The 23,979-nt window shown below is 47.5% G+C and overlaps 1 protein-coding gene across 1 annotated transcript in view; it reads left to right on the forward strand.

The window, feature by feature from the left end:
- Nucleotides 1-23,979, forward strand: part of r (carbamoyl-phosphate synthetase 2, aspartate transcarbamylase, and dihydroorotase rudimentary) — a 184,959-nt gene that overhangs the window by 36,398 nt on the left and 124,582 nt on the right. The window contains exons 9-11 of the mRNA XM_055069310.2: nucleotides 3,429-3,530; nucleotides 7,451-7,601; nucleotides 17,120-17,485. Of these exons, the coding sequence (XP_054925285.2) occupies nucleotides 3,429-3,530; nucleotides 7,451-7,601; nucleotides 17,120-17,485 (619 nt within the window). The remainder of the gene's footprint in view (nucleotides 1-3,428; nucleotides 3,531-7,450; nucleotides 7,602-17,119; nucleotides 17,486-23,979) is intronic.

Consider the following 23,979-nt stretch of genomic DNA (forward strand, 5'->3'; position numbering starts at 1 on the left):
AGAGTCCATTCTAGAAGCCTACAAAACTGGCCTTTGCAGCCACCGCTCCGCTCGCCACCTTCGCCCTTCTGCTGAAATAAATGTAGGAACGATGGCACGACTTGTGTGCCGCCATAATGCAAGATAAACCCATCTTAAGGAGGGCTTAAGCGATTGTAATTTTTCCAAGTCTGCATAAGACGTGTATGCATCACATTCAGTGCTCAAATATAACACACAAAGTTCAATGCTTTGCGCAAGCTTTCGTTGTCTTCGTCGAAGTCGTTCCTCCATGCACACAGTGCCTCTCCTTCGTGATGCAGAGTGCAGTTGGCATCTGACATGTCATTGCAACTGTCGTTCAGATCATTTGAGGAACTATCTTCTTGTTTCAAAAACCCAGCTTGCTTGCAGCAACACCTGATCATATTGCCCTGCACCTGCTTCCAGGCATACACGATTAAGCAAATGACACCTACAACGTCTGTAGAATATATTTCGCAGTTGCCGCAGTACTGGAGTACTCTTTTTGGCAAATGGTCAAATCTTCCTTGCTTACAGAATTACTCCTAGATCCATAGGCTGCAACACTGCTCTAACGTTCAGCAGTAGGAAGACAAGCCTAACTGCTTTCAAGTTCTGGATGTCAGCATAGGCTGGGCAGTTGTCCATGACAAAAACAGCTTTCCACCCTGCAGCAGCAAACTTGCGGTCAAGATGCCACACATACTTCTCAAATAGCGCTGCTGTCATCCAGGCCTATTTGTCATTTTTGTAGAGCATGTAGTCCTTAAGAGGGAGTCGCGCATTCTCAAAGCACCAAGGCATCTCCACTTTACCAGTGATCAGCAGTGGAAGCTTGTGACTGTCAGGCATATTCACAACGAACAGGACAGTTATCCTGTCCTTGGATTGTTTTTTTCCCGTTAGAACCACATCCTTTGGGGCAGAGGTCATCATTGATAGCATTTTGTAAAATAATGCTGCCTCGTTTAAGTTATATACTTTTGTCCTCCGTGTTCTGATCAAGCAGTAAAGCCAGTGTATGCATCTTCTAATGCGCGACAACATTGGTGTCGACACTCCCGCTTTTGCCGAGCACTGCCAAGAACGTGAGGTTGTGGCAGTATATATAAGTTGGGATAGCCAACCATTGTTACACTTAAATTCCTCGTGGCCCAGCCACCGGGCAAGTTCATTGACCTTCTCACGCAGCAGCGGGCTATTAACAGGCAGATGGGGGCTGCGTTTGCATGTTTAGCCAGTTTATCTAGGTGTCTTCAATGTAGAAAAACGAATCCTTCTCTGCTTCGTCGAATGGGTTTTGCCATAGGCTTCAAGGATCTTTGCCTTGTTTTTCAGTATTGTCTAAAGGCTTGGTGAAGACACTTTGTGCTTTTCAACCAGCTGTGTTTTGGCACTCTTCTGCCTCATTTAGGCCTACCTTCTGGCACAGAGTCAGTTTCATACCTGGGCATCATCTTAACACTTAACAGTCGGTAATGAAGTCACCAGCACAGTACAAACAGGTCCAATTGCAGTGCAGAACAAGTAGAAGATGTCAAAAAACAATTTGGTGGATATTTTTGGTGCAGCGATTCTACACCAGAAATGCTGGACAAAGAAGCAGTGGAAATGGAACCAGAAAGTTGCAAAAACCTGAAAGAGAAAATGGTGACCTAGTGGCACCTGGTTGTTGGTCTGTCAACTAACGCCAGCCTCCTAGACTAGCATTGTGTAAAACGGGAATTGTAGAGGTGCAGTGAAGCACTGAAAACAAAAATTCAGAGCCATTCCACTCTGTGAAGGTGGATGACCTGCGGAGCTGTATATAACTATAAAAAAAATTAGAACAATATAGCACAAATATGCACATTGTTATGTTTATTTATATTTACGTTTATCTTGTGACCACAGTAATTATGGCTTTTATGGTCGCTATGATAGACGGCCATGGGCTTTGTGTTGACACTGGAGATGTTCTTAGTGAATGTTAGGTCTATGCACGACCGATGGCGCATTGTTGAAACATTGGTCTCGGGGTAACATTGAAGGCCGAACCTTCCCAAGTGAAAGGCCAAGAACCACTTCCGTTGGGACAAGACACATCGACCTTAAGGTCACCCACAATGACGATGAGATTGGGGTCCACTGGGAGGATCCACCCAGATGTGTCGATCATAAAGTCTTCAAGGTCCCTATTTGACGTTCCTGGAGGAATGTATACGGTGGTGACAACGATTCCGTCCCCAGTCTGCACGGCGCATGCGTCGGCACATTCCACGGCAAGGCTCTCGCCCGTCGTCGGTAATGCATAGGGCGGAACAGCCACCCTGTCGTTCTTTGCATAGATGGCAAAGATTGTAGATCGCACGTGACAAGGCTAGTTCAAGGGTGCGTTGCAGGTCCCCAAGCCCCCAGGGGTATGTGCCATTGAGCTGGGATCCTTCCTGCACTGACACCAGGATCATGCCACATGATGATAGTTTTTGCCTACGCACATCATGAAATGCTAGAAACTAGTCTACGACAGCTCCACTGTAAAAGTTGTGAACTAGTGACACCTGGTTGCCATTCTGCCAATGAAACCTAGCCTCCATGGCTATCAAACGACACCGCGCGTCCTGTAGAGTCTCAAATTTCAGAAGCCACTGTTAAAAACCACTGAATGGTAGAGGTGTGCCAGCTGTTCAAATCATGCAGTAAAAGTTGCGTGATCAATGTCAGGACCGCTGAAATCCTTCGAATTATGCGGGATTTTGAATAAACTGAGTTCAAATTAACAAGGTTTAATTGTAAATGTAGCCCTGCGCTTGGTGGATTTGGCCCAGTGTGCGCAATTCCTGATAAGTTTTAATCGCTGGACAATTTTTTTTTTCAGGTGCTTCGCCAAATGTTCTGTGCAAGTTTTCTCCCAATACGCTTGTGCAGCGCCTGGCTTGTTCAGCTTGAATCGCTTAATGCAAACTTTGGTCGCTTGCTGCAGTGTGGCAGTTACTTGTTGCATTCTGCCGGACATTTGTTACAATGTACCGGTCGCTTGTTGCAACATCCTAGCTGGCTGTACCGCTAAATTTACGTGGCCACCGCATTCAAACGAAATGTGGGAACATTACAGAATGGTAATATGTCAAAGAAGAACATAACACACGGGTGTCAACGGGATTTGGCCCAGGAGTGCAAAACGCGACATAGCAGCCAGGATAATGCAACAGCGAGGAACACATCAACGAGATTCCACTGTACCTGCCACCACATAACAAACGCCATACCCGGAGTCCGTCACTAAAACATGCCGCATAACCAGGTTGTGGTTTTGGCACATAAAACGAGAGAATTTATTTATTTATTTATATTTTTGGCGAGATTTTCTGATTTCTACTGATCTTACAAATAAGATTTTATCTAAATATTGCATTGATCACACATTGCCTACGGGAAACCTACAGTGTGCAGTTTCATCCGGAGCACATGGCTGGTCCGGCTGACCTGGAGTTTCTGTTTGACGTCTTCCTTGACTCCGTGAAGGACTCCGTTGCCAGCAAAACTTGGTAAGTACAGCTTGTGCCCTTTGCTGTGAGCCAGAAGGATCTGCCTCTTTCGTGAGAGCTTGCACACCTATCACATTAGTTGAAAACTGTGTGGTGTTAATCGATGTGGAATGGTGCTGAGCAGACATCTTCCTTACTCACAGTATCTGGAAGGTGTAATCAACTAAGCCAAGTTATGTGGTAAAGGGGCCTGCAGGCAAACACCAGAAATTAATATCAGGGGGTGTCAGGCCTATTCACTCATGACCATTTTGTTTCGTACCAGTTCAAGCACATGAACTGCATTTTGCCAGGTGGGTTCTCCGCGGGAGACCGGCACTTGTCTTGTGCACCTGCCTGACCGTTTAAGGGTAACCAGGCTGAATAATCAGGTTTCATTATCACGTTGGAGCTATTTAGTCTCGTAATAGAGCTCAGGTTTTGCCATACATAGCTTTTGGAACATTGCCCAAGCACTCTGAATAGACTAGTTGAACATGCCATTAAGGTCACATCCAATGTGTAGTGCTGATCACATTGGCCTGAATTCATGGATTTCATTGTACTTGAGCTTACCATATTTACCTGAATTTAGCGCGCACATATTTGTCAAAGAAATGGGTCTAAAAATTATAGAAACTGTCTACCTAGATGCGGCCCGTTACGAGCGGCAACATGGTTTCGCAGTCGCAATCACGGACCACAGCGGAACTTGCGTTGCGAGTGCGACGATACGCACGGAAGAGACGGAGGCGGCCGAGGAAGCAGCGATAGCCCTCGCGGTAGCCACCACGGATGCCGAAGTGATGATAAGCGACTCGCAGGCAGCGATACGCAACTACGCTAGCGGCCGGATCTTCCGGGAAGCGGCCCGCATTCTCCAAATTCAACAGGGCAATATTTGCCGCAAAAACGACAGTTTCCTCGTATGGACCCCCGCCCACATGAACCCTCCGCTCCCGGGAAACGAGACGGCCCACGCCGCGGCTCGAGGACTTGCATGCCGAGCCACGGCGCCCACCGGCAATCCCGACGTCTCGCCCACCGCGAGAGCGATGCGGGAGTGGACGTGGGGGTATCGCATGACCACTTTCAGAGACATCACGCAACACTACAGATTGAACAGATGTAAATACCCACCACCGCACGCCAAACTAAACAAGAAACAGGCGGTTGCCCGGAGGCAATTGCAGACACACACATATCCTAACCTGGCGATCCTTCACCTCTGCTACCCTGAAATTTATCCGTTCGACGACTGTAAAAGTGTGTGGAGCCAGAGCGACACCGCAGCACATGCTGTACATGGGCATGCACCGGTAGCCAGCAGCAGGAGTCCCCGACGAACGGGATAGAAATGGCAGTCTCGAACCGAGGGGCGCGTTGGGAGGCGGCCCTGCTCAGCCACGACCTCGCCGATCAACTGTGGGCTGTCCGGCACGCCGAGGAAGCTGCCCGAGTCCAAGGACTCGAGGCCGTCGCCTAGACTGGGGTGCTTATGGCCCCACCCCGCCCAAGTTGCCGGACATTTGCAATAAAGTTTTCACTCCACTCTGTGAATGTAAATTCTGAGTCTCATCTTTTTCTGGTCATGAATGTGGGAGGGCATGCTATACTTTTTTTAATGAATGAGCAACGTGTTTTATTCAGGTGCACTTTCATTTTCTTACTTTAAGCTTGTGAAAATTGGGTGCCTGTAAAAATTGGGTAAATACAGTATTTGCACTTTCTTTTCCTTCTTTTTTATGCAGCAAAAGTTTCTGAAAAAAGTACCAGGTTTAATTTGTTATGTCAAACATTATTAATCTTGAATGTCGCAACTTGACTATTCTAATGGTTGCAGTGGTCTCATACACAAACCTCGTTTAGTAGCATGTCGGGCACGTTAAAAGCCAGGCCTTGAATCCAGTCAGGTTTAAGAAATTTTTTTATGTATATTTTTAAGTTCCCCCACCAGCTTGACGTCATGTCGTAGATATTGATGACGTATTTTATGACCTAGTTAATTGTTTACTTTTAAATATGAACCACATTGTAATCTAAAGGAGATAAAGATTGAACTTGGGAAGTTGTGCGAACTTTTACTGAGCCATTGAGGCCCAAATGCAAGAAAAATACTTAGAAATCTGTGACGTTATACTGACATACTGGCTCTGTGGTTCAGTGTGAGATTTAAACAATGAAACCTTAAATTTCATTATCTCCTATATAATCAACCTATTACAGTGGAAATCGCGATAACGAAATTCTGCGGCAACGAAATATTTTCGTATCCTCAGCGAACGCCCATAGGATTCAATGCATTTCATATCTCTCAACAACAAAATTTCACTGAACTGCCAATGCCACATCAGTGAAATTTCCTGAAACGTTACCTCTCATATTGCCTACTCGCACGGAGCTAGCAGACTCAGAAAAGTGCTCAAATGCCTTTGCTTCGCCCTTAAATTGCGTAACATACCACTACATTAGGCTTGCATGGGTGCCGTCATTTTTTGTTTACAAAAATAACTGGACATCAGAAGCGATCGCGCTTGCCAGGTATACATCATGGCTGCCATCTTGTTTGTTCATTGCCCTTTTCAAATGGCAGGACCGTATGTCTCTACCGACATGCGACGACGGTTTTTGCATACCAAGCTTCATAATCTGCAGTTGAGTGAGAAAGGTGTAGCAAAAATAAAGAAATCCCTTGACCCACCAACGTGGGCTACAACGGATCCAGACGTGATGGGACGATCGTCCGAGAATATGCATCCCTTGCTGCAAGAACGCTGATTTTGGGAATACCCAACAGGCATCGCATGCAGATTCGGCGGCACCAGACGTAGATTTGCGCGAAGCAGCCATATTCTCAGTCGATCACTTTCGGCGATACGAGATGCAATCACTTTTGCACTCAGCACCGGATGCGTAGGTGTCTGCTGGTGACAGCATGTACTGGAAGAGCGCTGTTGTACGCATGGAATGCTGCTGCTTTGCATCTGGTACCAGTTTACACGGAATCTCCCGAAAGTGACCGTATTGCCAAAAGTGATCTACCAAGAATACCGCTTCATGGCAAGTGGCAATGCTGTCATCGCTGACTGACACATGGGGCGCTCTTTGTGTTGTCGGCAATGTGCTTATATGTTCTGTGCCTCAAGCTAGGCTTGCCAAAGTAGGCTTAATGGAATTTTGACAATCAAGTTTCGTTTTGCAATGCACTCCTTATCTGTGCTGTCTCACTTTGCAATGACAAAGTTCTTGCGAAAGTTCATTTTTTTGCTTTCCCCGCCAATTTCGTTATTGCAGCGTTTAACTGTATCACAAAATTAATGAAAATAGTTTTTCAAGAGTATTTGTCAGTCTAAACTGATTTAGCATTCTTTTAAGCACGGTAGTACGTGCATGTAGACCGACATGAGCGCCCGTATAGAAACAAGAAGTCTTCTCTGGCGGGCATATTTGTTGCTGTTAAGGCAAGACGAGATGAAACCGTTGACCCTTCCGAACATCTTTCATCAAAAAGGTAGCTTAGTAATTCTTGAAGCAATAGGCGGCAGGTACTTTTTCTGTTTCTCAAAGGACACTCATTGCCTCCTTTTTCTTCACCTGTTCCTTTGAGGACTGTAAAAAGACTAAGTCTCTCCTCTTTGCAGTGGCCATAATTACAGTAGCAGTAGCTAACGACACCTCGAGTGTTGCTAGATTGTTTAGCTTTCACTGTTCCTTCAAATGAAAATTTCCAGTGACCAAGATCCGGCAGCTAAAGGTCTGCTCACAGAGCCCAGTGCATGTCCGTAGAGTGTCTTCGTCCACAGACATTGTCTTCCTCGGTTTTCTCAGGGGGCACAGGTTGCACCACTGACGGTCGCTTGTAAGCGAGTGTGCGTTGTGTTGCTTAGAATGAACCTGCGCATACATGCCGTAGTGTGATGTGTGGGCCTCAATTTCGGCAGCTACCCCATCGAGGAACGCATCTCGGCCAAGTTTGCAGCGCTTGCACCGCCCCCCGCCCTTGGCTCCAAGCGACCCCGCAAGGTTCTCATTCTCGGATCAGGGGGACTGTCCATTGGCCAGGCTGGAGAGTTTGACTACTCAGGCTCTCAGGTGGGAGTCTAATTCCTAATGCATTAATTGTGTGTATTCTACAAGCTGTTAGCAACAAAGGCAGTGACAGTACATTGGTATTGCAAACACAAACTGTGTATTGCTCCTTACGCACAGCAGACTTCTTTTAGTTTGTCTCCAGTTGTTGTTCAGGGGCCAACAGCAATAAAATTTTGGACGCTATAAGAAACCTCATTTCTGGTAGTGTAGATAAAAAGCTTTCATGAAAGGCTTTGTATGAACTTCAAGTAGATGCATCACAGAAAGCTACCAAAATTTGCCGTTGTTTGTAATGAAACAAAACTTTCCAAGGCATTCCTCGTGAATAGTATCTTGCCAGTAAGCACTTATAAACAAATAGCAAGTAGGTTGGGCCATAATACAGTCGAAACCCGCGACAATGAAACATTTTCGTATCCTCGGCGAACGTCCATAGGATTGATTGCATTTCGTACCTCCTGGCAACGAAATGTCGCTGTACTGCAATCCCGCATCAACGAAATTTGCGGGAAAGCAACTCCGCATATTACCTACTCGCATAAGGCTAGCAGGCTCCAAAATGTGCTCAAATGCGATTGTTTTGCACTAAGATTGCTTGAAATACCACCAGTTTATGCATGTGTGGGCACCGCCATTTTTGTTCACAAAAACAACCAAGCGCCAGAAGTGATCAGTGGGCTGGAAACACGGCATGGCTGCCATCTTGTTTGTTGATCACCCGTTTGAAGCGGCACACGTTGCTACCGACGTATGATGACACTTTTTGCACGCCTATTAGGTGAGATCGTAGATCGTTGTTTGAAACACACGTTCAGTTTGCATTTCTCGCGGCTAACGACTCAGCGAGGCCTAGGCCAATCGCGTGAGGCGAAACTGAATGCAAGCTGATGGCGCATCTTGAACAACAATCACCAATGCAGTGAACTGCTTAATGTGCACCTCGGTGAGAAAAATGCAGCAAAAACAAGGAAATCCACACCCCACCGACATGGAGTTGTTTATGGCGCTTGAGATGGTGGTCACAGCATATGGAGTGTCACACGTCGGGCCGTGATTGAGCGATCGTCCGGGAATACGCATCCCTTGTTTCAACAATGCTGGTCTTGGTGCCACCCGACAGGCATTGCGTGCGGATTTGGCACCGGACGTAGATTTGTGTGAAAGGGCCGTTATCTCGATCGTTTGCCTTCGGCTACACAAGATACGGTCGCTTTTATGTTCGGCACCGCATGAGTCAGTGCCTATACGGGCAACAGCGTGCACTGGAGAAATGCTGCTGCATGCGCTGTTTCTCTGCGTCCGGTGCCAAGTTACGCAAGATCTCGCAAAATTTATCGCATCTCCGAAAGCATTTGATCGAGAATACTGCACCATGGCAGTACTGCCACTGCTGGTCGACGCATGCAGGGCACTTCATACTGTCGGCATTGTGGTTCTATATCCTCGGGCAAAGCTTGCCGAAGTAGGCAGCAGAATTTTGACAGTAAATTTTTATTCTGCGATGCATTAGCTATCTGTGCTGTCTCTTTTTGCAACAACGAAATTCTTGTGAAAGCGAATTTTTTCATGTTCCCCGCCGATTTCGTTATTGTGAGGATCAGCTGTAGTGTGGTTATGAGCGCCTGCAAGAAAATACGGGGCTGTACATGTTCGGAAGTCTCCTAGAATTGCAGAACAAGAATCTAGCAAGCTATCAGTAACATAGGTACATAGAATTCAAGACAGACAGTATGGTCTTCTCTTATTAAAGGGAACCCCAAATTACTATGCCGGCACTGATTACTGCTCAGTTCTGGTATAGGAAGGTCTGGAAAATGTTTTTATCAATAGAACTTCTGGTGAATGGAATAAAGTGCTTGTTCTTTTTTTCCAGAAGCTAACGAATGATTTATGCTTTGTACTTAATACCAACGAGATTCTCAGTTTAATAGTGGGCCTGTGTTTTGCAGCAATAATTTATTTATTGCATAGGAAGTTTTGCATTCCAGTTTTTCTCCAAAATGCAGAAGAGTTATTCTAACGCTATAGCAGGTGGCTTATCATAAGGCTAATTTGTGCTACAGCCAAAAGTATCGCTCATCACTTGACTTGTGTTGCCGGTGTGGACAGTAAAGAGCAGGTGTAATCTGCTTCATTTCATAGTCAGGTTCGGTGTGATTTGCCACCTGTCAAAGATTCTAGAATCTGCGCGATCACGGCAAGTTCACATGACCCCCCCCTCCCCTCCCCTTTGCAACCAGGACACGACACTTTCGCACCCGTCTTGTAAATCTAAAGCTAGTTTTTTGACAGGTTGCTCGAAGCTACAGAAAAAAATATGCAGATCCCACACACTGTGGGAATCTATGTAAGTAAAGCTTTCTATGCCGTTTGCTTTGATTGACAATAATTAGCAGTGATGTGGATAGTGAATGTGTAATTTCTTCAACGTTTAGTCCAATATGATAGTGGCGAGCTGATGTTAAACATTGCCTTGAGTGCACCACTGCTGTTTGTCTGCTTGAGGCGTTATTGTGTGCCATTGTTCATAATCTCTGAGAGGGTTGAGCATCATCATTGCCTCACATAGCACATCGCATCGTGGCAGAAGTGTTACATCTTCTGGCTGTACGTGCCAAAAAGATTGAGTCACACCATAGTGGCAGACTCCAGATTAATTTTGACACCTTGGTGTTTTTTAACGGGCAGCTAAATTTAAGTGTGCTAGCTTTTTTTGTACAGTAGAACCTCATTCATATGTTTTAAGAAAAAATGCAAGAAAAAGCATACTGACAGGGAAAACTTACCATCTAACAAATTAAAAATTGAACAGACTCAACTCTAGCAAAAATCTACGTAATGCAAATCGTTTCGCGAATTGCGGCACGAGGCGCCGAAACGCGTTGAGCTGGTGGGTCTTCAGCAGCCCGAGACGCATTTTGTTGTTTTTCTATTGCGTAGTGTTTTAAGATGGTAACAGAAAACCGAAATAGAATCAAACTCGTGGGCGGCACCTGATACCGCCGGAGGGATAGGTGTCTCTCACATTGCGCCGCCTGCAGCAAGGAATGGAGACTCATTTGGTTTATCACCTACTAAAAGCGTACAGTACGCTTCCAACAGCATTAAGCGCCACGTGCTGTAAAACAGATAGGTGAAGGGGCTTATCGCAACAGGGTTGGCGGCAATAGCTGTAAATGCTAGCATGCAACGACCCGGGAGAAGATTTGTTGGTACCGGAATTAAAAACTGAGTACATGCCAGTGTTTTTATGTGAGATAGGCAGGCGAGTATTGCGGTAAAGCTGCTGTGGTGGGAGGCTACTGTTGTCGATCGCGCACACCTCCTGCTTTTCTTGTTTACACGGGATATAGCGGCCGGAAAACATATCATACAATCGCAGTCACCAGCAGGGAATGGTGGCTTGTTTGTATCATTGCCTATTAAAAGCATGTGGTACGCTTCCAGCATCACCATGCGCTTTGAAATAGATAGGTGAAGATGCTTATCGCAATAGAGTTGGCGGTGATAGCTATGAATATGGCATGCGATGACATGGAAGGATGTTTGCTGGTACCAAAATAAAAAGCTGAGTGCTCACTAGTGTTTTCATGCGAGACAGGCAAGTATTGCGGTGAAGCTGCTGTGGCAGGCAGCTACTGTTCTTGATTGCATGCGCCCCACGCATCTTGCTTACGTGTGATCTAGCAGCCGGAAAACAGTCTCGTATGACCGCAGTTTGGCAGTGGGCTGAACGTTGGTGCCAAGAGATAGTGTTTTCCAGGAATGTATGAACCATGAACGGGTAAAAAGTAAGCGTAACTCAATTGGGTCATTCTTGTGTTCGCCGGGAAATCCTGCGTAGTGGGAATGTACGAACGAGGTTCTACTGTATTTTGCTCCAGTCAAAATGCAGCTGCCACGGTCAGGATTGAATCCACAACCACAAGCAATGGCATAGCCATCAAACTACTGCGGCGGGCACAGAAATGTTGATTTGACGTGCGACTGCTTCCGTAGTGTCGCCTAGACCCTACAGTGTTTTAATACGGCTTTGCGTCTTCATGTGCTGCGTCAGTTTACCTCATGACTAATTTGCATGGTGTAGTATAGTGTCGCCCCCTGTCAGATCTCTGTGTCATCGCACATGTATGTTTTGTAATTGCTTAGCTAGATGGCGCACCCCCCTTCTGTCATGTGACAAGCTTGGACCAATCGGGAGGTGCCATCTAGCAGGTGAAGCCTTTATAAGCAATAAACAGCCGCAGGTCGGCGGAGTCTTCGTTCCGGTTTTCATCGGGAGCAGTTAGCTCCGTGTCTCCTTCACTGCGCCGGCGCTAGCCGCGCGTTCGCCCGTCGGGGCCCCCCGCTTGCCTGCCGCTGCCGACACAACATCTTTTGGCGACGAAGATGGGATTCCCGCAGCGGTTCCGACCGAAGCCCCGGGACACCAACGAGCTTCGTAAGTGAAGCGACCCTTCCCGTGTCCGCACGGCAGGCAAACGCCGCCGACGCACTTGGCGTCGCGAGGCTTCCGAGCCTAGGCCTACTCGCCCCTTCGTTCGTCCTTGCCCCATTCCTGCGGCGAGCTCCGGCTTGCCTCCTGCACTGTCTCCTGCACGCTACCCGGCATGGCTTTTACGGCGAACCTTCCCGTTTTTCTTGAAGTGCCCGGCCCACCGTTAATTCCATGGCATCGATGGAAAAAAATTTTTCAGGCCCACCTCGAAGCGGCCGGCGGTGGCGACTGGACAGACGCGCGACGAGCGTCCGCGCTCGTCAGCGCTCTCGGGCGTGAGGGACAACGGAAGTACTTTGCAGACGAGGAGCAGGAAGCAGCAAGGCAGTTAACCAGCGCAGCGTCAGCTTCAAGCGAAGCAGCAAGGCAGTCGACCGGCGCAGCGTCAACGTCAAGTGATGCGGTCCCGCCAGCGTCAGAGTTTCCGAGACTCTTGCAGCGGCTTGACCGGCTGTTCGCCGCGTCAACAAATGTCCTGGCGGAACGGCACGAATTCACCAGTCGAAAGCAGTTCGAGGGAGAGGGATTCCTGGAATTCGTGACCGCATTGAAGGAGAAGGCGGTACAGTGCAACTTCGGCACAGCCTACAACGAGCGCGTCCGAGACCAGATAATACATGGCGTAGCGAACGTCAGCGTTCGCGAAAAGTTGCTGGCTCATGGCGAAACCCTGTCCCTGGACAAGGCAGAAGAAATTGGACGCTCGTTAGAAGCCTTGCATCGAGCGAACCGCGCGTTCGGCTCTGAAAATGTTCGAAGAATTGAAGCATCCCAGCTTGGCGTTCCGTCGACAGGTCAAGATGGCCGACTTCTTCCGGGGAGCCGCCAAGATGGCCGACGTAGTCCGGGAGGCCATGAAGATGGCCGACTTCTTCCGGGAAGCCGCCAAGAGGGCCGACTTCTTCCGGGAAGCCGCCAAGAGGGCCGACTTCTTCCGGGAAGCCGCCGAGACCACGGCCTTCTTCCGAGAGGCCGCCGAGACCACGGCCTTCTTCCGAGAGGCCGCCGAGACCACGGCCTTCTTCCGAGAGGCCGCCGAGACCACGGCCTTCTTCCGAGAGGCCGCCGAGACCACGGCCTTCTTCCGAGAGGCCGCCGAGACCACGGCCTTCTTCCGAGAGGCCGCCGAGACCACGGCCTTCTTCCGAGAGGCCGCCGAGACGACGGACATTTCGCACATGGCTCCTCCGGGAACCGTGGTGCATGCGATCGCTGTGGCAGCACGAAGCATATTGCAACGTACAGGAATTGTCCAGCAAGGAACCGGCGGTGCAACGCCTGCCACACGTTGGGCCATTTTGCATCAGTATGCCGAAAAACCCGTACTGCTCAGCACGTCTCTTCCGCAGAGACGCGGTCTTCAACTTCCGCAGGGCAGCCGTCCGCGTCTGTCCTGACGGTAAGCGCTTTTGAAACTAAAAAAGATTTGAAAGTTCCAGTCGTAGTGAACGGCGTCTCCATGCGACTGCCGGTGGATACGGGAGCGTCTGTCTCATTGATGACGGCCGAAGATTTTGGAAAGCACTTTGGTCGACAGCACAGACTGTCACAAACAGTGGACTTGAAAAATTTCTCTAAGCAATGCATTGACATTCAAGGCCTGTTTCAAGCCACTGTCCAGTTTTTCCAAAAGTCATGCTCCGTCACGTTCCACGTAACGACTACAGGAACATCACTGCTGGGTTTAGACGCCATCCAACGCTTGGGCATACAGATCGATGGTACGTCGTTGACATGTCGTCTACCATCGCTTCCTTCAGTACAGAGCCCCACAGGTGTGCCTCCGGGTTTTCATCACCTTTCCAGTGACGAGTTGGGTCTCGTCAACAACTTTGTGCACCGAATTCATCGGCAGCAAGATGCGAAACCAGTATCTTCAAAGTTGCGCCGACTACCCCTGGCTCTCCGTGACCAGGTCACACATGAATTGCGACGTCTCGAGGACTGCGACGTCATCGAGCGCGTCGAGGCTACTGAGTGGGTGTCTCCACTCGTGGTGGTGCACAAGAAGGATGGAACCATGCGGCTCTGTGTTGACCTACGAGAACAGGACAGTCTTGTGTCTCAAGTTCAAGAAAGGGTCTTGCAGAAACAGTGGCAGACTAAACAGTACGTAGACAAACGTAGAGGTGCTCAGGCAACTCGTATCAAGGTGGGAGACACCGTCAGAATAAGATTTAACAGGAAGGGATTTTTTAAGTACAGTAAACCTCGTAAAGTCAAGGCCCAGATAGGACCATCTACTTTTCTACTCAGTGATGGGCAAACGTGGCATGTGTCTAAGTTAACCGTAGTGATGAAGGATCCAGCAGGTAGTACAATGTGTACAAGTGATAGAAACTTTTTGTACTCATATTCAAACTTGGATAGTCATTCCGATGACTTGTCTGTAGTGACATCGTCCTTTCATAGGCATCAGTTAAGCAGTTCGACTGACTGTATCACTTCCGAGTCTGCACAGTCAGCAGTCTCTGATTCCGTTGGGGAATTGGTAGCCTCCCAGGACTTGTTGAGACGTCGAGAGGAGCTTCCTGGGCAACCCTCTCCAGCTTTGAGCGACAACCACATTCAGTTTTCCAACCAGGGGGAGGTAAATAATAGTGGGACGACTGGGTCTTTAAAGTCGACCGATACGCGTCGCAACCCCCTAAGTTCTTCTGAAGTACGCACGCGTCCTCATCGTGACAGAAAACTGCCTCCGTGGCTCGATGATTTTGTTTCTGTAGTGTAGAGCGTATTTACGTCTTCGAAATGCCACGGCTAAGGGCCTCGTTGTGACATTTAGCAGACAGTCCACATGTTTCATTAACACAGGTATAAAATGTGCTCCTTGTTGCGGTGCAGTGAGTTTTGTGCCGTGTTTCTTGTTGGACTTTATTTGAGTGACTGCCTGTGTTTTGGTGCCCAAGACTGGTGCACGTGTATGTGAACTTGGGCAGGGACGGACTGAAATTGTTGTGGACTTAAGTGCGTGCTTTGTGTGCGACTGGTGCGCGTGTGTGAACGTGGGGGTGAACGAACTGAATTTGTCCTTGGACTTAAGTGCGCGTCATGTGTGCGCGTTTCACTGTATGCTTACTTTGTTTCCAGGGGGGGATGATGTAGTATAGTGTCGCCCCCTGTCAGATCTCTGTGTCATCGCACATGTATGTTTTGTAATTGCTTAGCTAGATGGCGCACCCCCCTTCTGTCATGTGACAAGCTTGGACCAATCGGGAGGTGCCATCTAGCAGGTGAAGCCTTTATAAGCAATAAACAGCCGCAGGTCGGCGGAGTCTTCGTTCCGGTTTTCATCGGGAGCAGTTAGCTCCGTGTCTCCTTCACTGCGCCGGCGCTAGCCGCGCGTTCGCCCGTCGGGGCCCCCCGCTTGCCTGCCGCTGCCGACACAACACATGGTATTTTGACTGTTTCAGAAATAACAGAAGCATACCATACCTCCACTTTGCTCACAACCAGTTTCCTTGCCTTCTCATGTTATCTTTCCCTCTCTCCCCTCCCCCGCTGTATGGAAACTGCAAGACTAGCAATGCAGCTAGTCACTCGTTTTGTGACCGCGTCAGTTCTACCCCTTCTTTGCCTCCTCTTCCCCCTCCTCTCTACAGTTCTATCCACGTCCCCTCTGGACTTGCACGTTAGTATAACAGAGAAAGGTAAATGCTGCAGTTTCTGCAATGCTTTTGCAGGGGGCACGGATAATTACAGCTGTCAAGAGGCTAATGTGACAATACCCAGAGGGTTCCAGAGGGCGTTGTGCACATGCTACGTGATGGAAAAGTCCAAACGAGTTTCTTGCGTTGGCTTTCCTCTCTGCCACACTCCTGTCATGTATATGCACGCTCTGAACCACCACCCCGACGCGGCGTGTGTGCAAGAGGCAAGGAAGAGGCAAGTCGAAGGAAGAGACAAAGAAAGCTTTGCTTTAAAAAGAGGCTGATGTGCATTTATGAATGCCGTCAGTAACGAGAGACCGCTGTTCCATGTGTCGCAAAGATGGTGGCCGTGAACAACTTTGTTACCATTCCGTGCACTCACCTTCATTTGCGGCATGGTTTGTCATCTTTCCAAGTGTTGCCCAGCTGGTGCCAATAGATCTGCGTCGGTTCGGCGTCAAGCCGTAACTTTAGTCACCAACACCCACTGAAGCAGCATTGATTAGGCCTAATGACCTAGGCATTGTGGCCGTGACAAAAATTCGCCGCTGGCCGATATGACAACGGGCCTCAAGCCGTCGCAGAGTGCTTGCCGCTAGTACATTTATACAGGCGGCTCATCATGTGATCAGTTGTGAGGTCACGTATGAGGGTTACATTGATGACTGTTGAAGCGATGGGAAGTTCATCACTGCGTAACCAACACAATCTGCATGCCTATCAGCGGGTAATCATCCCGATATCCACACTTTACGAAATACACGCTGCTTATGTTGCCATTCCCTCTGTGCATCGCGGTTATCATGTCGATTGGTCCTGTCGACTTGGACAAACCTTATATCGACAGATGTGGCCTTTGCCAAAGCGGTACCGTTCTGCGAATTGCGGTGTTTGGGCGCTATGTCTGCAATCATTGCATCAGACCAACTACGTAAAGCACTCGCATTGACAAAGTCCGCTACCGTGCCAACCAGGGTGGCCCATCCACGGCATGCTCGATGGGCCTTTTGCGGTGAAAGCAAAGTGAAACGCTAACTTGAGCAGCATGAGCTTAAGGGGCTCCACGGCGCACGTAACCTGCGGCACTGCGCTCTTCTCTACACCGAATATACCATATTATTCGAACATTCACTATTCATTTCGATTCATTGATATTCAACATTTGCACAGCCCTAGTTATCACACATTGAAATAAACATTATTTTGACAGGACTATAGCATCAGTTCAAGTTGCACAGGTTCAATAATGAGATCCCACGGTGTGTACATGATTAGCAACAATGCCGTGTAAAAGTTTGTTGATGGTGACAGAGATTAACATAATGTGTTGCAAATTGCCATGGTTTTCTTGTGCCTTATTCTCCTTGCAGGCCATCAAGGCATTGAAGGAAGAAAAGATCCAAACAATCCTGATCAACCCCAATATAGCAACAGTGCAGACATCACCAGGGCTTGCGGACAAGGTGTACTTCCTGCCCATCACACCCTACTACGTCGGTGAGGTGATCAAGTCCGAAAGACCCGACGGCATTCTGCTCACATTTGGCGGTCAGACAGCGCTCAACTGCGGCGTAGAGCTACAGAAGAACGGCACGCTAGACCGCTATGGTGTGGCCGTTCTGGGCACACCCATCGAGTCCATCATCAACTCTGAGGACCGCAAGCTCTTTGCCGAACTGGTCGAGGAAATCGGCGAGCAGGTCGTGCCCAACTGTGCTGTCTACACTGTGGAGGAGGCAAGTGGTCGGCCAATGTTTTATTGGTGTTTTCTCTCTCTCTCTTTTTTTTTTGTTTTTAGAATGGCACTCGCTGGGCCTCTTCACACTGCTCTGCCAGTGGTTAGGGCGCCATAGTTGACATGTGGCGCCCTCTGTCATGTGGGCCATAACTCAAAGCAGGTGGTTATGCTTGGCAGAGAATGGCCTCTGAGAGTGGCAGTGCAGCTACATGCAGGGGAATTTAATTGCTTAGCAATTGAGCAGCCCCTCAAATTACTATTTATTTGTAGCCAATCATCATCCTGCATGATAACGTTATAAGGTTACCTGGACGGAAATTGGAACAGTATAGAGAAACTTGTTTTACTGTAGTGTCTTCTTTAAGGTATTCCTGGGTTGCTTAGCCAAGTTGGCATAGTGGCTATGGCATGGTGCTGCTAGACACCTAATCTTGTACTCGATTCCAGGCCATAGCAACCATATTTTGGTCAGCATTTCATTGGGAGGGAGGACGGCTGGGCAGCGCAACCATACCCTGCTTTACCATATGGCAGTACCATATGGCAGTACCATGTTTGGCATGTATAACCTGCACTGAAAATTCAAAAAAGTTAGGGACAAAAGTCACCTTCGAGATTTTATTAGAATTTTGCCTCGAGAGGCTGCTTCACAGCATAGAGAATTTTGCCTAGAAGTGTGGCTTCACGGCAGCTGGCTTCATTGTCACTCCCACCAGGAAGCCACACTTCCAGAGCTTGTCACTCGTGTGTTAGCTTGGTGCACATGCGTTGCCTAATGGGGTGCTGAACGTAAGTCCTCCATTCAGTTAGCTTCCTTCAATTCAAACTCCATTTAATTTTAACAAATCTTCAGACCCCTTCGAGTTGAAATTATCGATGTTGGATTGTAATTTTTAGGTAACAATGAAGCGACAAATCTTTTTCATGTGCCTCTTTATACATAGTTTATGCGTTGATAAAGGACCATAATTATTTTTTTTTAAATGTGATGATATCCACACAACTTAACTTTATATTTTAAATAGGTTTAACAGAACTAGAGCTCGTATTTCGACACATTCTTATTTCAATTTCCATTTTTACCATGTGTCACGCTGAGGGTACAATGCCAGCAAAGGCAGTGGTGCAGTGGCTGCAAAGCCGCATCTGAACCAATGTATGGAAAATAAAAATGGAAAATGAAGTGGATCGCAGAGAATGCAGCCCCAGGGACAAACAGCCATAGCAAAAGTTATGCGTGCCATGTAGCCACCTTCAAGCCAACTCAATTATGCGGGCCCATCAAAAAAAATGAGGGTAGTGAGAAACTTCCAGTAATCAATTGTTTGATTGCTAGACTAGATTCTATCAGTTGTCAGACGCCGTGAAAAAAAAAGATGCACAGGGCAGCACCACTGATTTGCAAGCGCCCGCCCTAAGTACAGTCGAACCTCAATGTAACAAAGTTGTTCTTGCAGCAAAAAACTTCTTTAAATCAGGAATTTCATTAATTTGAGGTTTTAAAGTTTCAGCAGTAAAAACAACTTCACAGATTCATAGAGCATTCCTGGTGGAGAGTATTTTGTTAGTAAGCACTCTTATAAACAAATTGCAAGAAGGTCGGGCCGTAATGGCATGGCTATGAGTGCCAGCGTGCACAGTGCATATATATCGCACCGGGTGCAATGCACTGATATGGCTCACGGCGTCGAAGATTTGCATCGTGCAGCTGCATATATCTTGGGCGCCATGGCTGACCACGCTTAGCGCCCGTAGCCAGAACCCACAAATTTGACTGCCAACTGCAATCAAATATTCGACCATGTAGAAAGGCTAGCTTCAGATAATTTAGACATGCAGTAGCCTCTGTGCAAAATTTTACTCTTGAAATGCAGGTTAGTGCGTCACAAAGAGCTCGAAAAAATTGGGTTTTTTTATATTGAAACTAAAAAAAACGCTGCCATTATCGCCCGGCAGAAGTGACATACAGTGAAAAATGTGGAGAACCAGCGCACATGCTGTCTGCTTTCCTTGCTTGTACTGTATTCCGTTCTGGTGTACCAGCGAACAGATCTCACACGTCTGCTAGGCACAGAGAATGCGAAGTATTCTCCAAGCACAGCCAATTTTCTCTATCTGGTTGTCTACGTTCAACAGCAGGGCCTCCGGGCATGTAACCAGGGGTGGGAGCCCAGCCCCCCACCCACGCCACTACTCCTCACACACATTTGTAAAGCATCACCAAATCAATCTTGAGACTTGACAGCTTTTCAGTGGTCAACATTTTGCTCCCTTTTTCACTCCTTTTGGATGGCGGTAGTTGTTGGCATCTCCTAGGGTGTGAAGGCCAATTTTCTCATCGATTCGGTGCCTGCATGATTAACTTGAGATGCGTTCAGTAGTCAACATCTATTCTTCTTGATTTCTTTTTTTCTTTTTGGACGGGTGGTGCTCGTTCCGAAGGGACTGGCCATATTTTTTTTTCTACGCACAAGCAGCGAAAGTTAATCCGGAGCCCTCCACTAGGGCGTCTGCCATAGCTCATTGGAGACATTCTCGTTCTCATTTTCGCTGCTCTCACTGCAACAGTACTGAATGATCTCAACTTGTGTGCACACAAGGATCAAGTTATCCCGTTAGAGGGGCCCACAATTCATCATCCTCGTCGCAACTGAGATCAGCACCACTGGTTGTTTCGTCTTCCATGACGATAACACTACCTGGTGGTAGTTGTGGAAGAAGTTTCTGTGAGAACCACTTTTCGTAGGGGTCTTCGTTCACTTTGTCGTGGTAGTCACCTGAGCTCTTCTTAGCTCAGAAGTCAAAACCACGTTCATTGCCGCAGTGCGTCACAATCAGTCTGCCGTCTTTGCTACTGCGATTCTGAAGACCAGTCGAGACTCCGCATCGAAGTGCTTCGTGCACAGACTGGATGGTACCGTCAATCCACACCCGACTACGCGTGTGGCCTGCATTGATCCATGTTTCATCGATGAAAAAAAATTCGCCTGCCCTGGCATCGCAGCTCCACTATCTGGCGCACGTACCGGCGGCGACACTGCATGATGTGCGTTGCTTCAGTTAGCAGTGCATTCCGAGACCATTTCTTGTATCGGAAGCCGAGCTTCTTCAGCATCCTTTGCATTGTTGCTGTGGATACAGTTGGTAGTGTGTCGCCCTCTTTTAAACGCTGCACCACCTTGGCGAGAGTCGTAATATATCTCTCTGGAAGCAGTCGTGCACCACACTTCGCAACACACTCAGGTCAAAATTGTCCAGCTTCCTTGTCTGCTCCCCGCCTTTCCCACCACAACACTTCTTCGGTGACAACACTTGTGGGGAGCACACGTGCCCATCTTCCCCCGCGTCGCGGTCGCGTCGAGAACCGGCATAGACACGGGAGAGGCGCACTACGCCCTCTCCCGCTTATCCCTCGCTCTCGCGACGCACACACCCTTCCTCCCCGACTCGCGGGAAGGTAGCTGACGGGCGAGGAGGACATTCCCCTTGCCAAAGTAAAAAGGTACAAAACAACGCCACCAGGGAAGACCCTCTCTCTCGGATGTGAGACCCCTAACCTGCCGGACTGGAGTACCTGCTGCAACCCGTGAGTGACCTCGTTTGCCTGAGATCCTGGGCAACGAGGCCAACCTGCTATTATTGCAAAGAGGACGCCCCTCTGCCAGTGTTCTTTATTGCTGTTAGCAGTAAACGTTGTTATAGTTGACGCTGCTGGTTGCCTTATTTGTTCAAACCCGACGTAGCCACGATTCCCACGCTACAAGGTGGGGAGTACCACGGAGCAACTGTGTGGGGCTAGATCCGCAGCTCGCCTCCAGCCCTAGCCGCACGCAGAGTGGTACCCCCACACACTCTGCCCGCCTTCTCCGTCTCTGTTGTCCACTGGTAGAGCTTTCGCTCACTCATCTGAGTGAGTTTTGCAGTCCTCTTGATAAGTGAATTCAAGCTTGAACTGCCTCCGCTCTCGACGTGAAGCCCTTCAAGAGCATTTAAAGCTATCTGCTTCGCCAGCTTGGGGAAACAGTGCACATTCAATGGGCGACACACAGGGTACACAACCGAATCGGGTGACGCCATGTTGCCGAAAGACGGTGCATCACCACCTTGTTACAGGCCTCCGCGGAGCTGTGTTCGTGCGGGTCATTGCTATCAGCTTCGCAACTGATTGAAGGCGCTCCCTATACTTTAAAATCGCCACTTCAAGCTGTTTTAAATTTTTGTGTTTAATGTTTTAAATCTAGTCCTAAACTGCTCAAATGTTTGACGGGCGATTTGCTGTGCTCCTGCAGCCATGATTGGCTAAGGAGCCCCTACCTTCCACACTGCTGCAAACAGCTTGTGTAACGAAGTATAGTCCTGAGCAAAAGAAAAAGAAATGTCGCCGTTTTGCCAGAAAGGCGGAGCATTGATGTTGTTAGCAAAGAGACAACTACACGAATTAAGGTTCGTATTTTTGTCAATGTCGTGCACACTCAGGCAGTGTCACGATCTCATGCATGCTTAGGCGACACATGTTTGACCACCTTTACCGTGCGTTCACTCCGTCGGCTTCTGTTCCTCAGAGTGCTGCGAGCTGCTTGCATGCCCCATGGCCTCCACAAGTTGTTTACTAACGCGACAGTGTTTCCTGCCTCTCACATCCCTGCACACACACTTCAACGGCCGTTTTGGTGCTCACACTTTTCATGTGAAAGGGCGCTTGAAATAACTGTTGCCTCGGCCAACATTTTTATAGTTTTTTTGGTAGATTTACTAACCATACAGACTCCAAGTAGACGCTTTAACTGGTGGAAAGCTTCAGCAAATCGAGATTGTGTCAAGAAATTAATTTGTTAAATCATGAAAAAATACATGGTTTTTAATGCAACTAAGATAGGGAAATGAAAATAGTTCTTTACATTGTGAATTTCATTAAATTCACAATATTCTTTCTTACTCTTTCTGATATACATTAATAATATACCCAAAAACTTATCATCATGCATGCGCATTTTTGCTGACGACTGCATTATCTATTGTTCTATTAACAGCTCTGATGACCACCTGAGCCTCCAAAATGATCTTAACCAAATTATTAATTGGTGTGACACCTGGCTAATGACTCTAAATTCATCAAAATGTAAAATGATGTCCTTCACCTTCAAACGCACTAACTTGAACTATCCCTACTGTATTAAAAATGTCCCTTTATCTCGGACCTCATGATTTAAATATCTAGGCGTAAATCCTTCAGCAAACCACTCCTGGACTTCTCACATTACCACCATCTGTGCCAGTGCTTCTCGATCACTGGGTTAACTGCCACGTAACCTTCGGAACTCACCTCTTCTTATCCGCAAACTGGCATTTCAAACATTTGTTCACCCTCGAATTGAGTTCGCGGCTCGTCTGGTCTCCCCACCAAAATTACTTAACATGCTGAAATCAATCCAAAATAGAGCCGCATGTTTCATTTCCCGGAATTATGACTACCGTTCTACCGTAACTCAAATAAAGATTCACCTTTCACTTCAGCTGCTAAGTAATCATCGTGACAGAACCCTTTTGTCATTATTTCATAAATACGCCCACCACACTAACAAACGCTCCCTACACCTAGAAACGTCATCGCAGACGTCGCACAGGTTACACAATCATCATACCTTCACCCACATCTATGGGAAAACAGAAGCATTTAACTTGTCTGCAATTCCCCATGCCATTTGGCTCTGGAACAGCCTCCCCGACAACATAGTTGCGGAAACTGGCCGTGAAAAATTCAGTCACTTACTCAACTCGCTTAGCCCTTGTTAACCACTGATATCACACTCATTGTTCTGTGTTATTTTTCCTACCTTTTTCTTGCACTGTAATACATTTGTTACAACCTTATAGAGTTCTTTTTTATTGTACTCATATACAGCATTATGTAGCTAATAGGTTTCTCTGACATTCAGGCTGTGCACTTGGCTGGTGGTGTTTTTTTTAAATTAATATTATTGTTACTAGATTGTATGTGCTTAATTGATTCCATGCCCCCCTTACTCAATCCCCATGTAGAGGCCTTGTAAGGTTTTTTACAAATAAGTAAATAAATAAATAAATAAGTAAATCGAAGTTTGACTAATTGCACCTGCAAAAGAGCCATGCGGGCGAGTATCCTGCGGCCGCATTTTGGGTGAGAGAAAACGAGATAGGAATAAATTTTTCTGTTGGCCGTAGCTCGAAACAACACACACGAGAGTGCCAATCATAAGATGTTACACACAAGCACTACACAGTAAACTAGGCAAAGCGGGAATGACCTCAAATTACCGCTGTGGCAGCAACTATAGAACAACCTGAAAATCAGTTTTGCCATAAGGCAAGGCAAGGGGCAGCACCGCAATATGAATTGTTTCTATAAGTCACGGAAGGTTGCAGAAACCCTGGAGGTATGCTAGGTGGTGCTTTCTTCCAAAAAGACATGTTTTTTCAAATGTTCATTTGCTTCCAAAAATGTATGGCTGTGAC

Source organism: Dermacentor andersoni, chromosome 9, assembly GCF_023375885.2.
Source record: "Dermacentor andersoni chromosome 9, qqDerAnde1_hic_scaffold, whole genome shotgun sequence".
Classification (NCBI taxonomy): Eukaryota; Metazoa; Arthropoda; class Arachnida; order Ixodida; family Ixodidae; genus Dermacentor; species Dermacentor andersoni.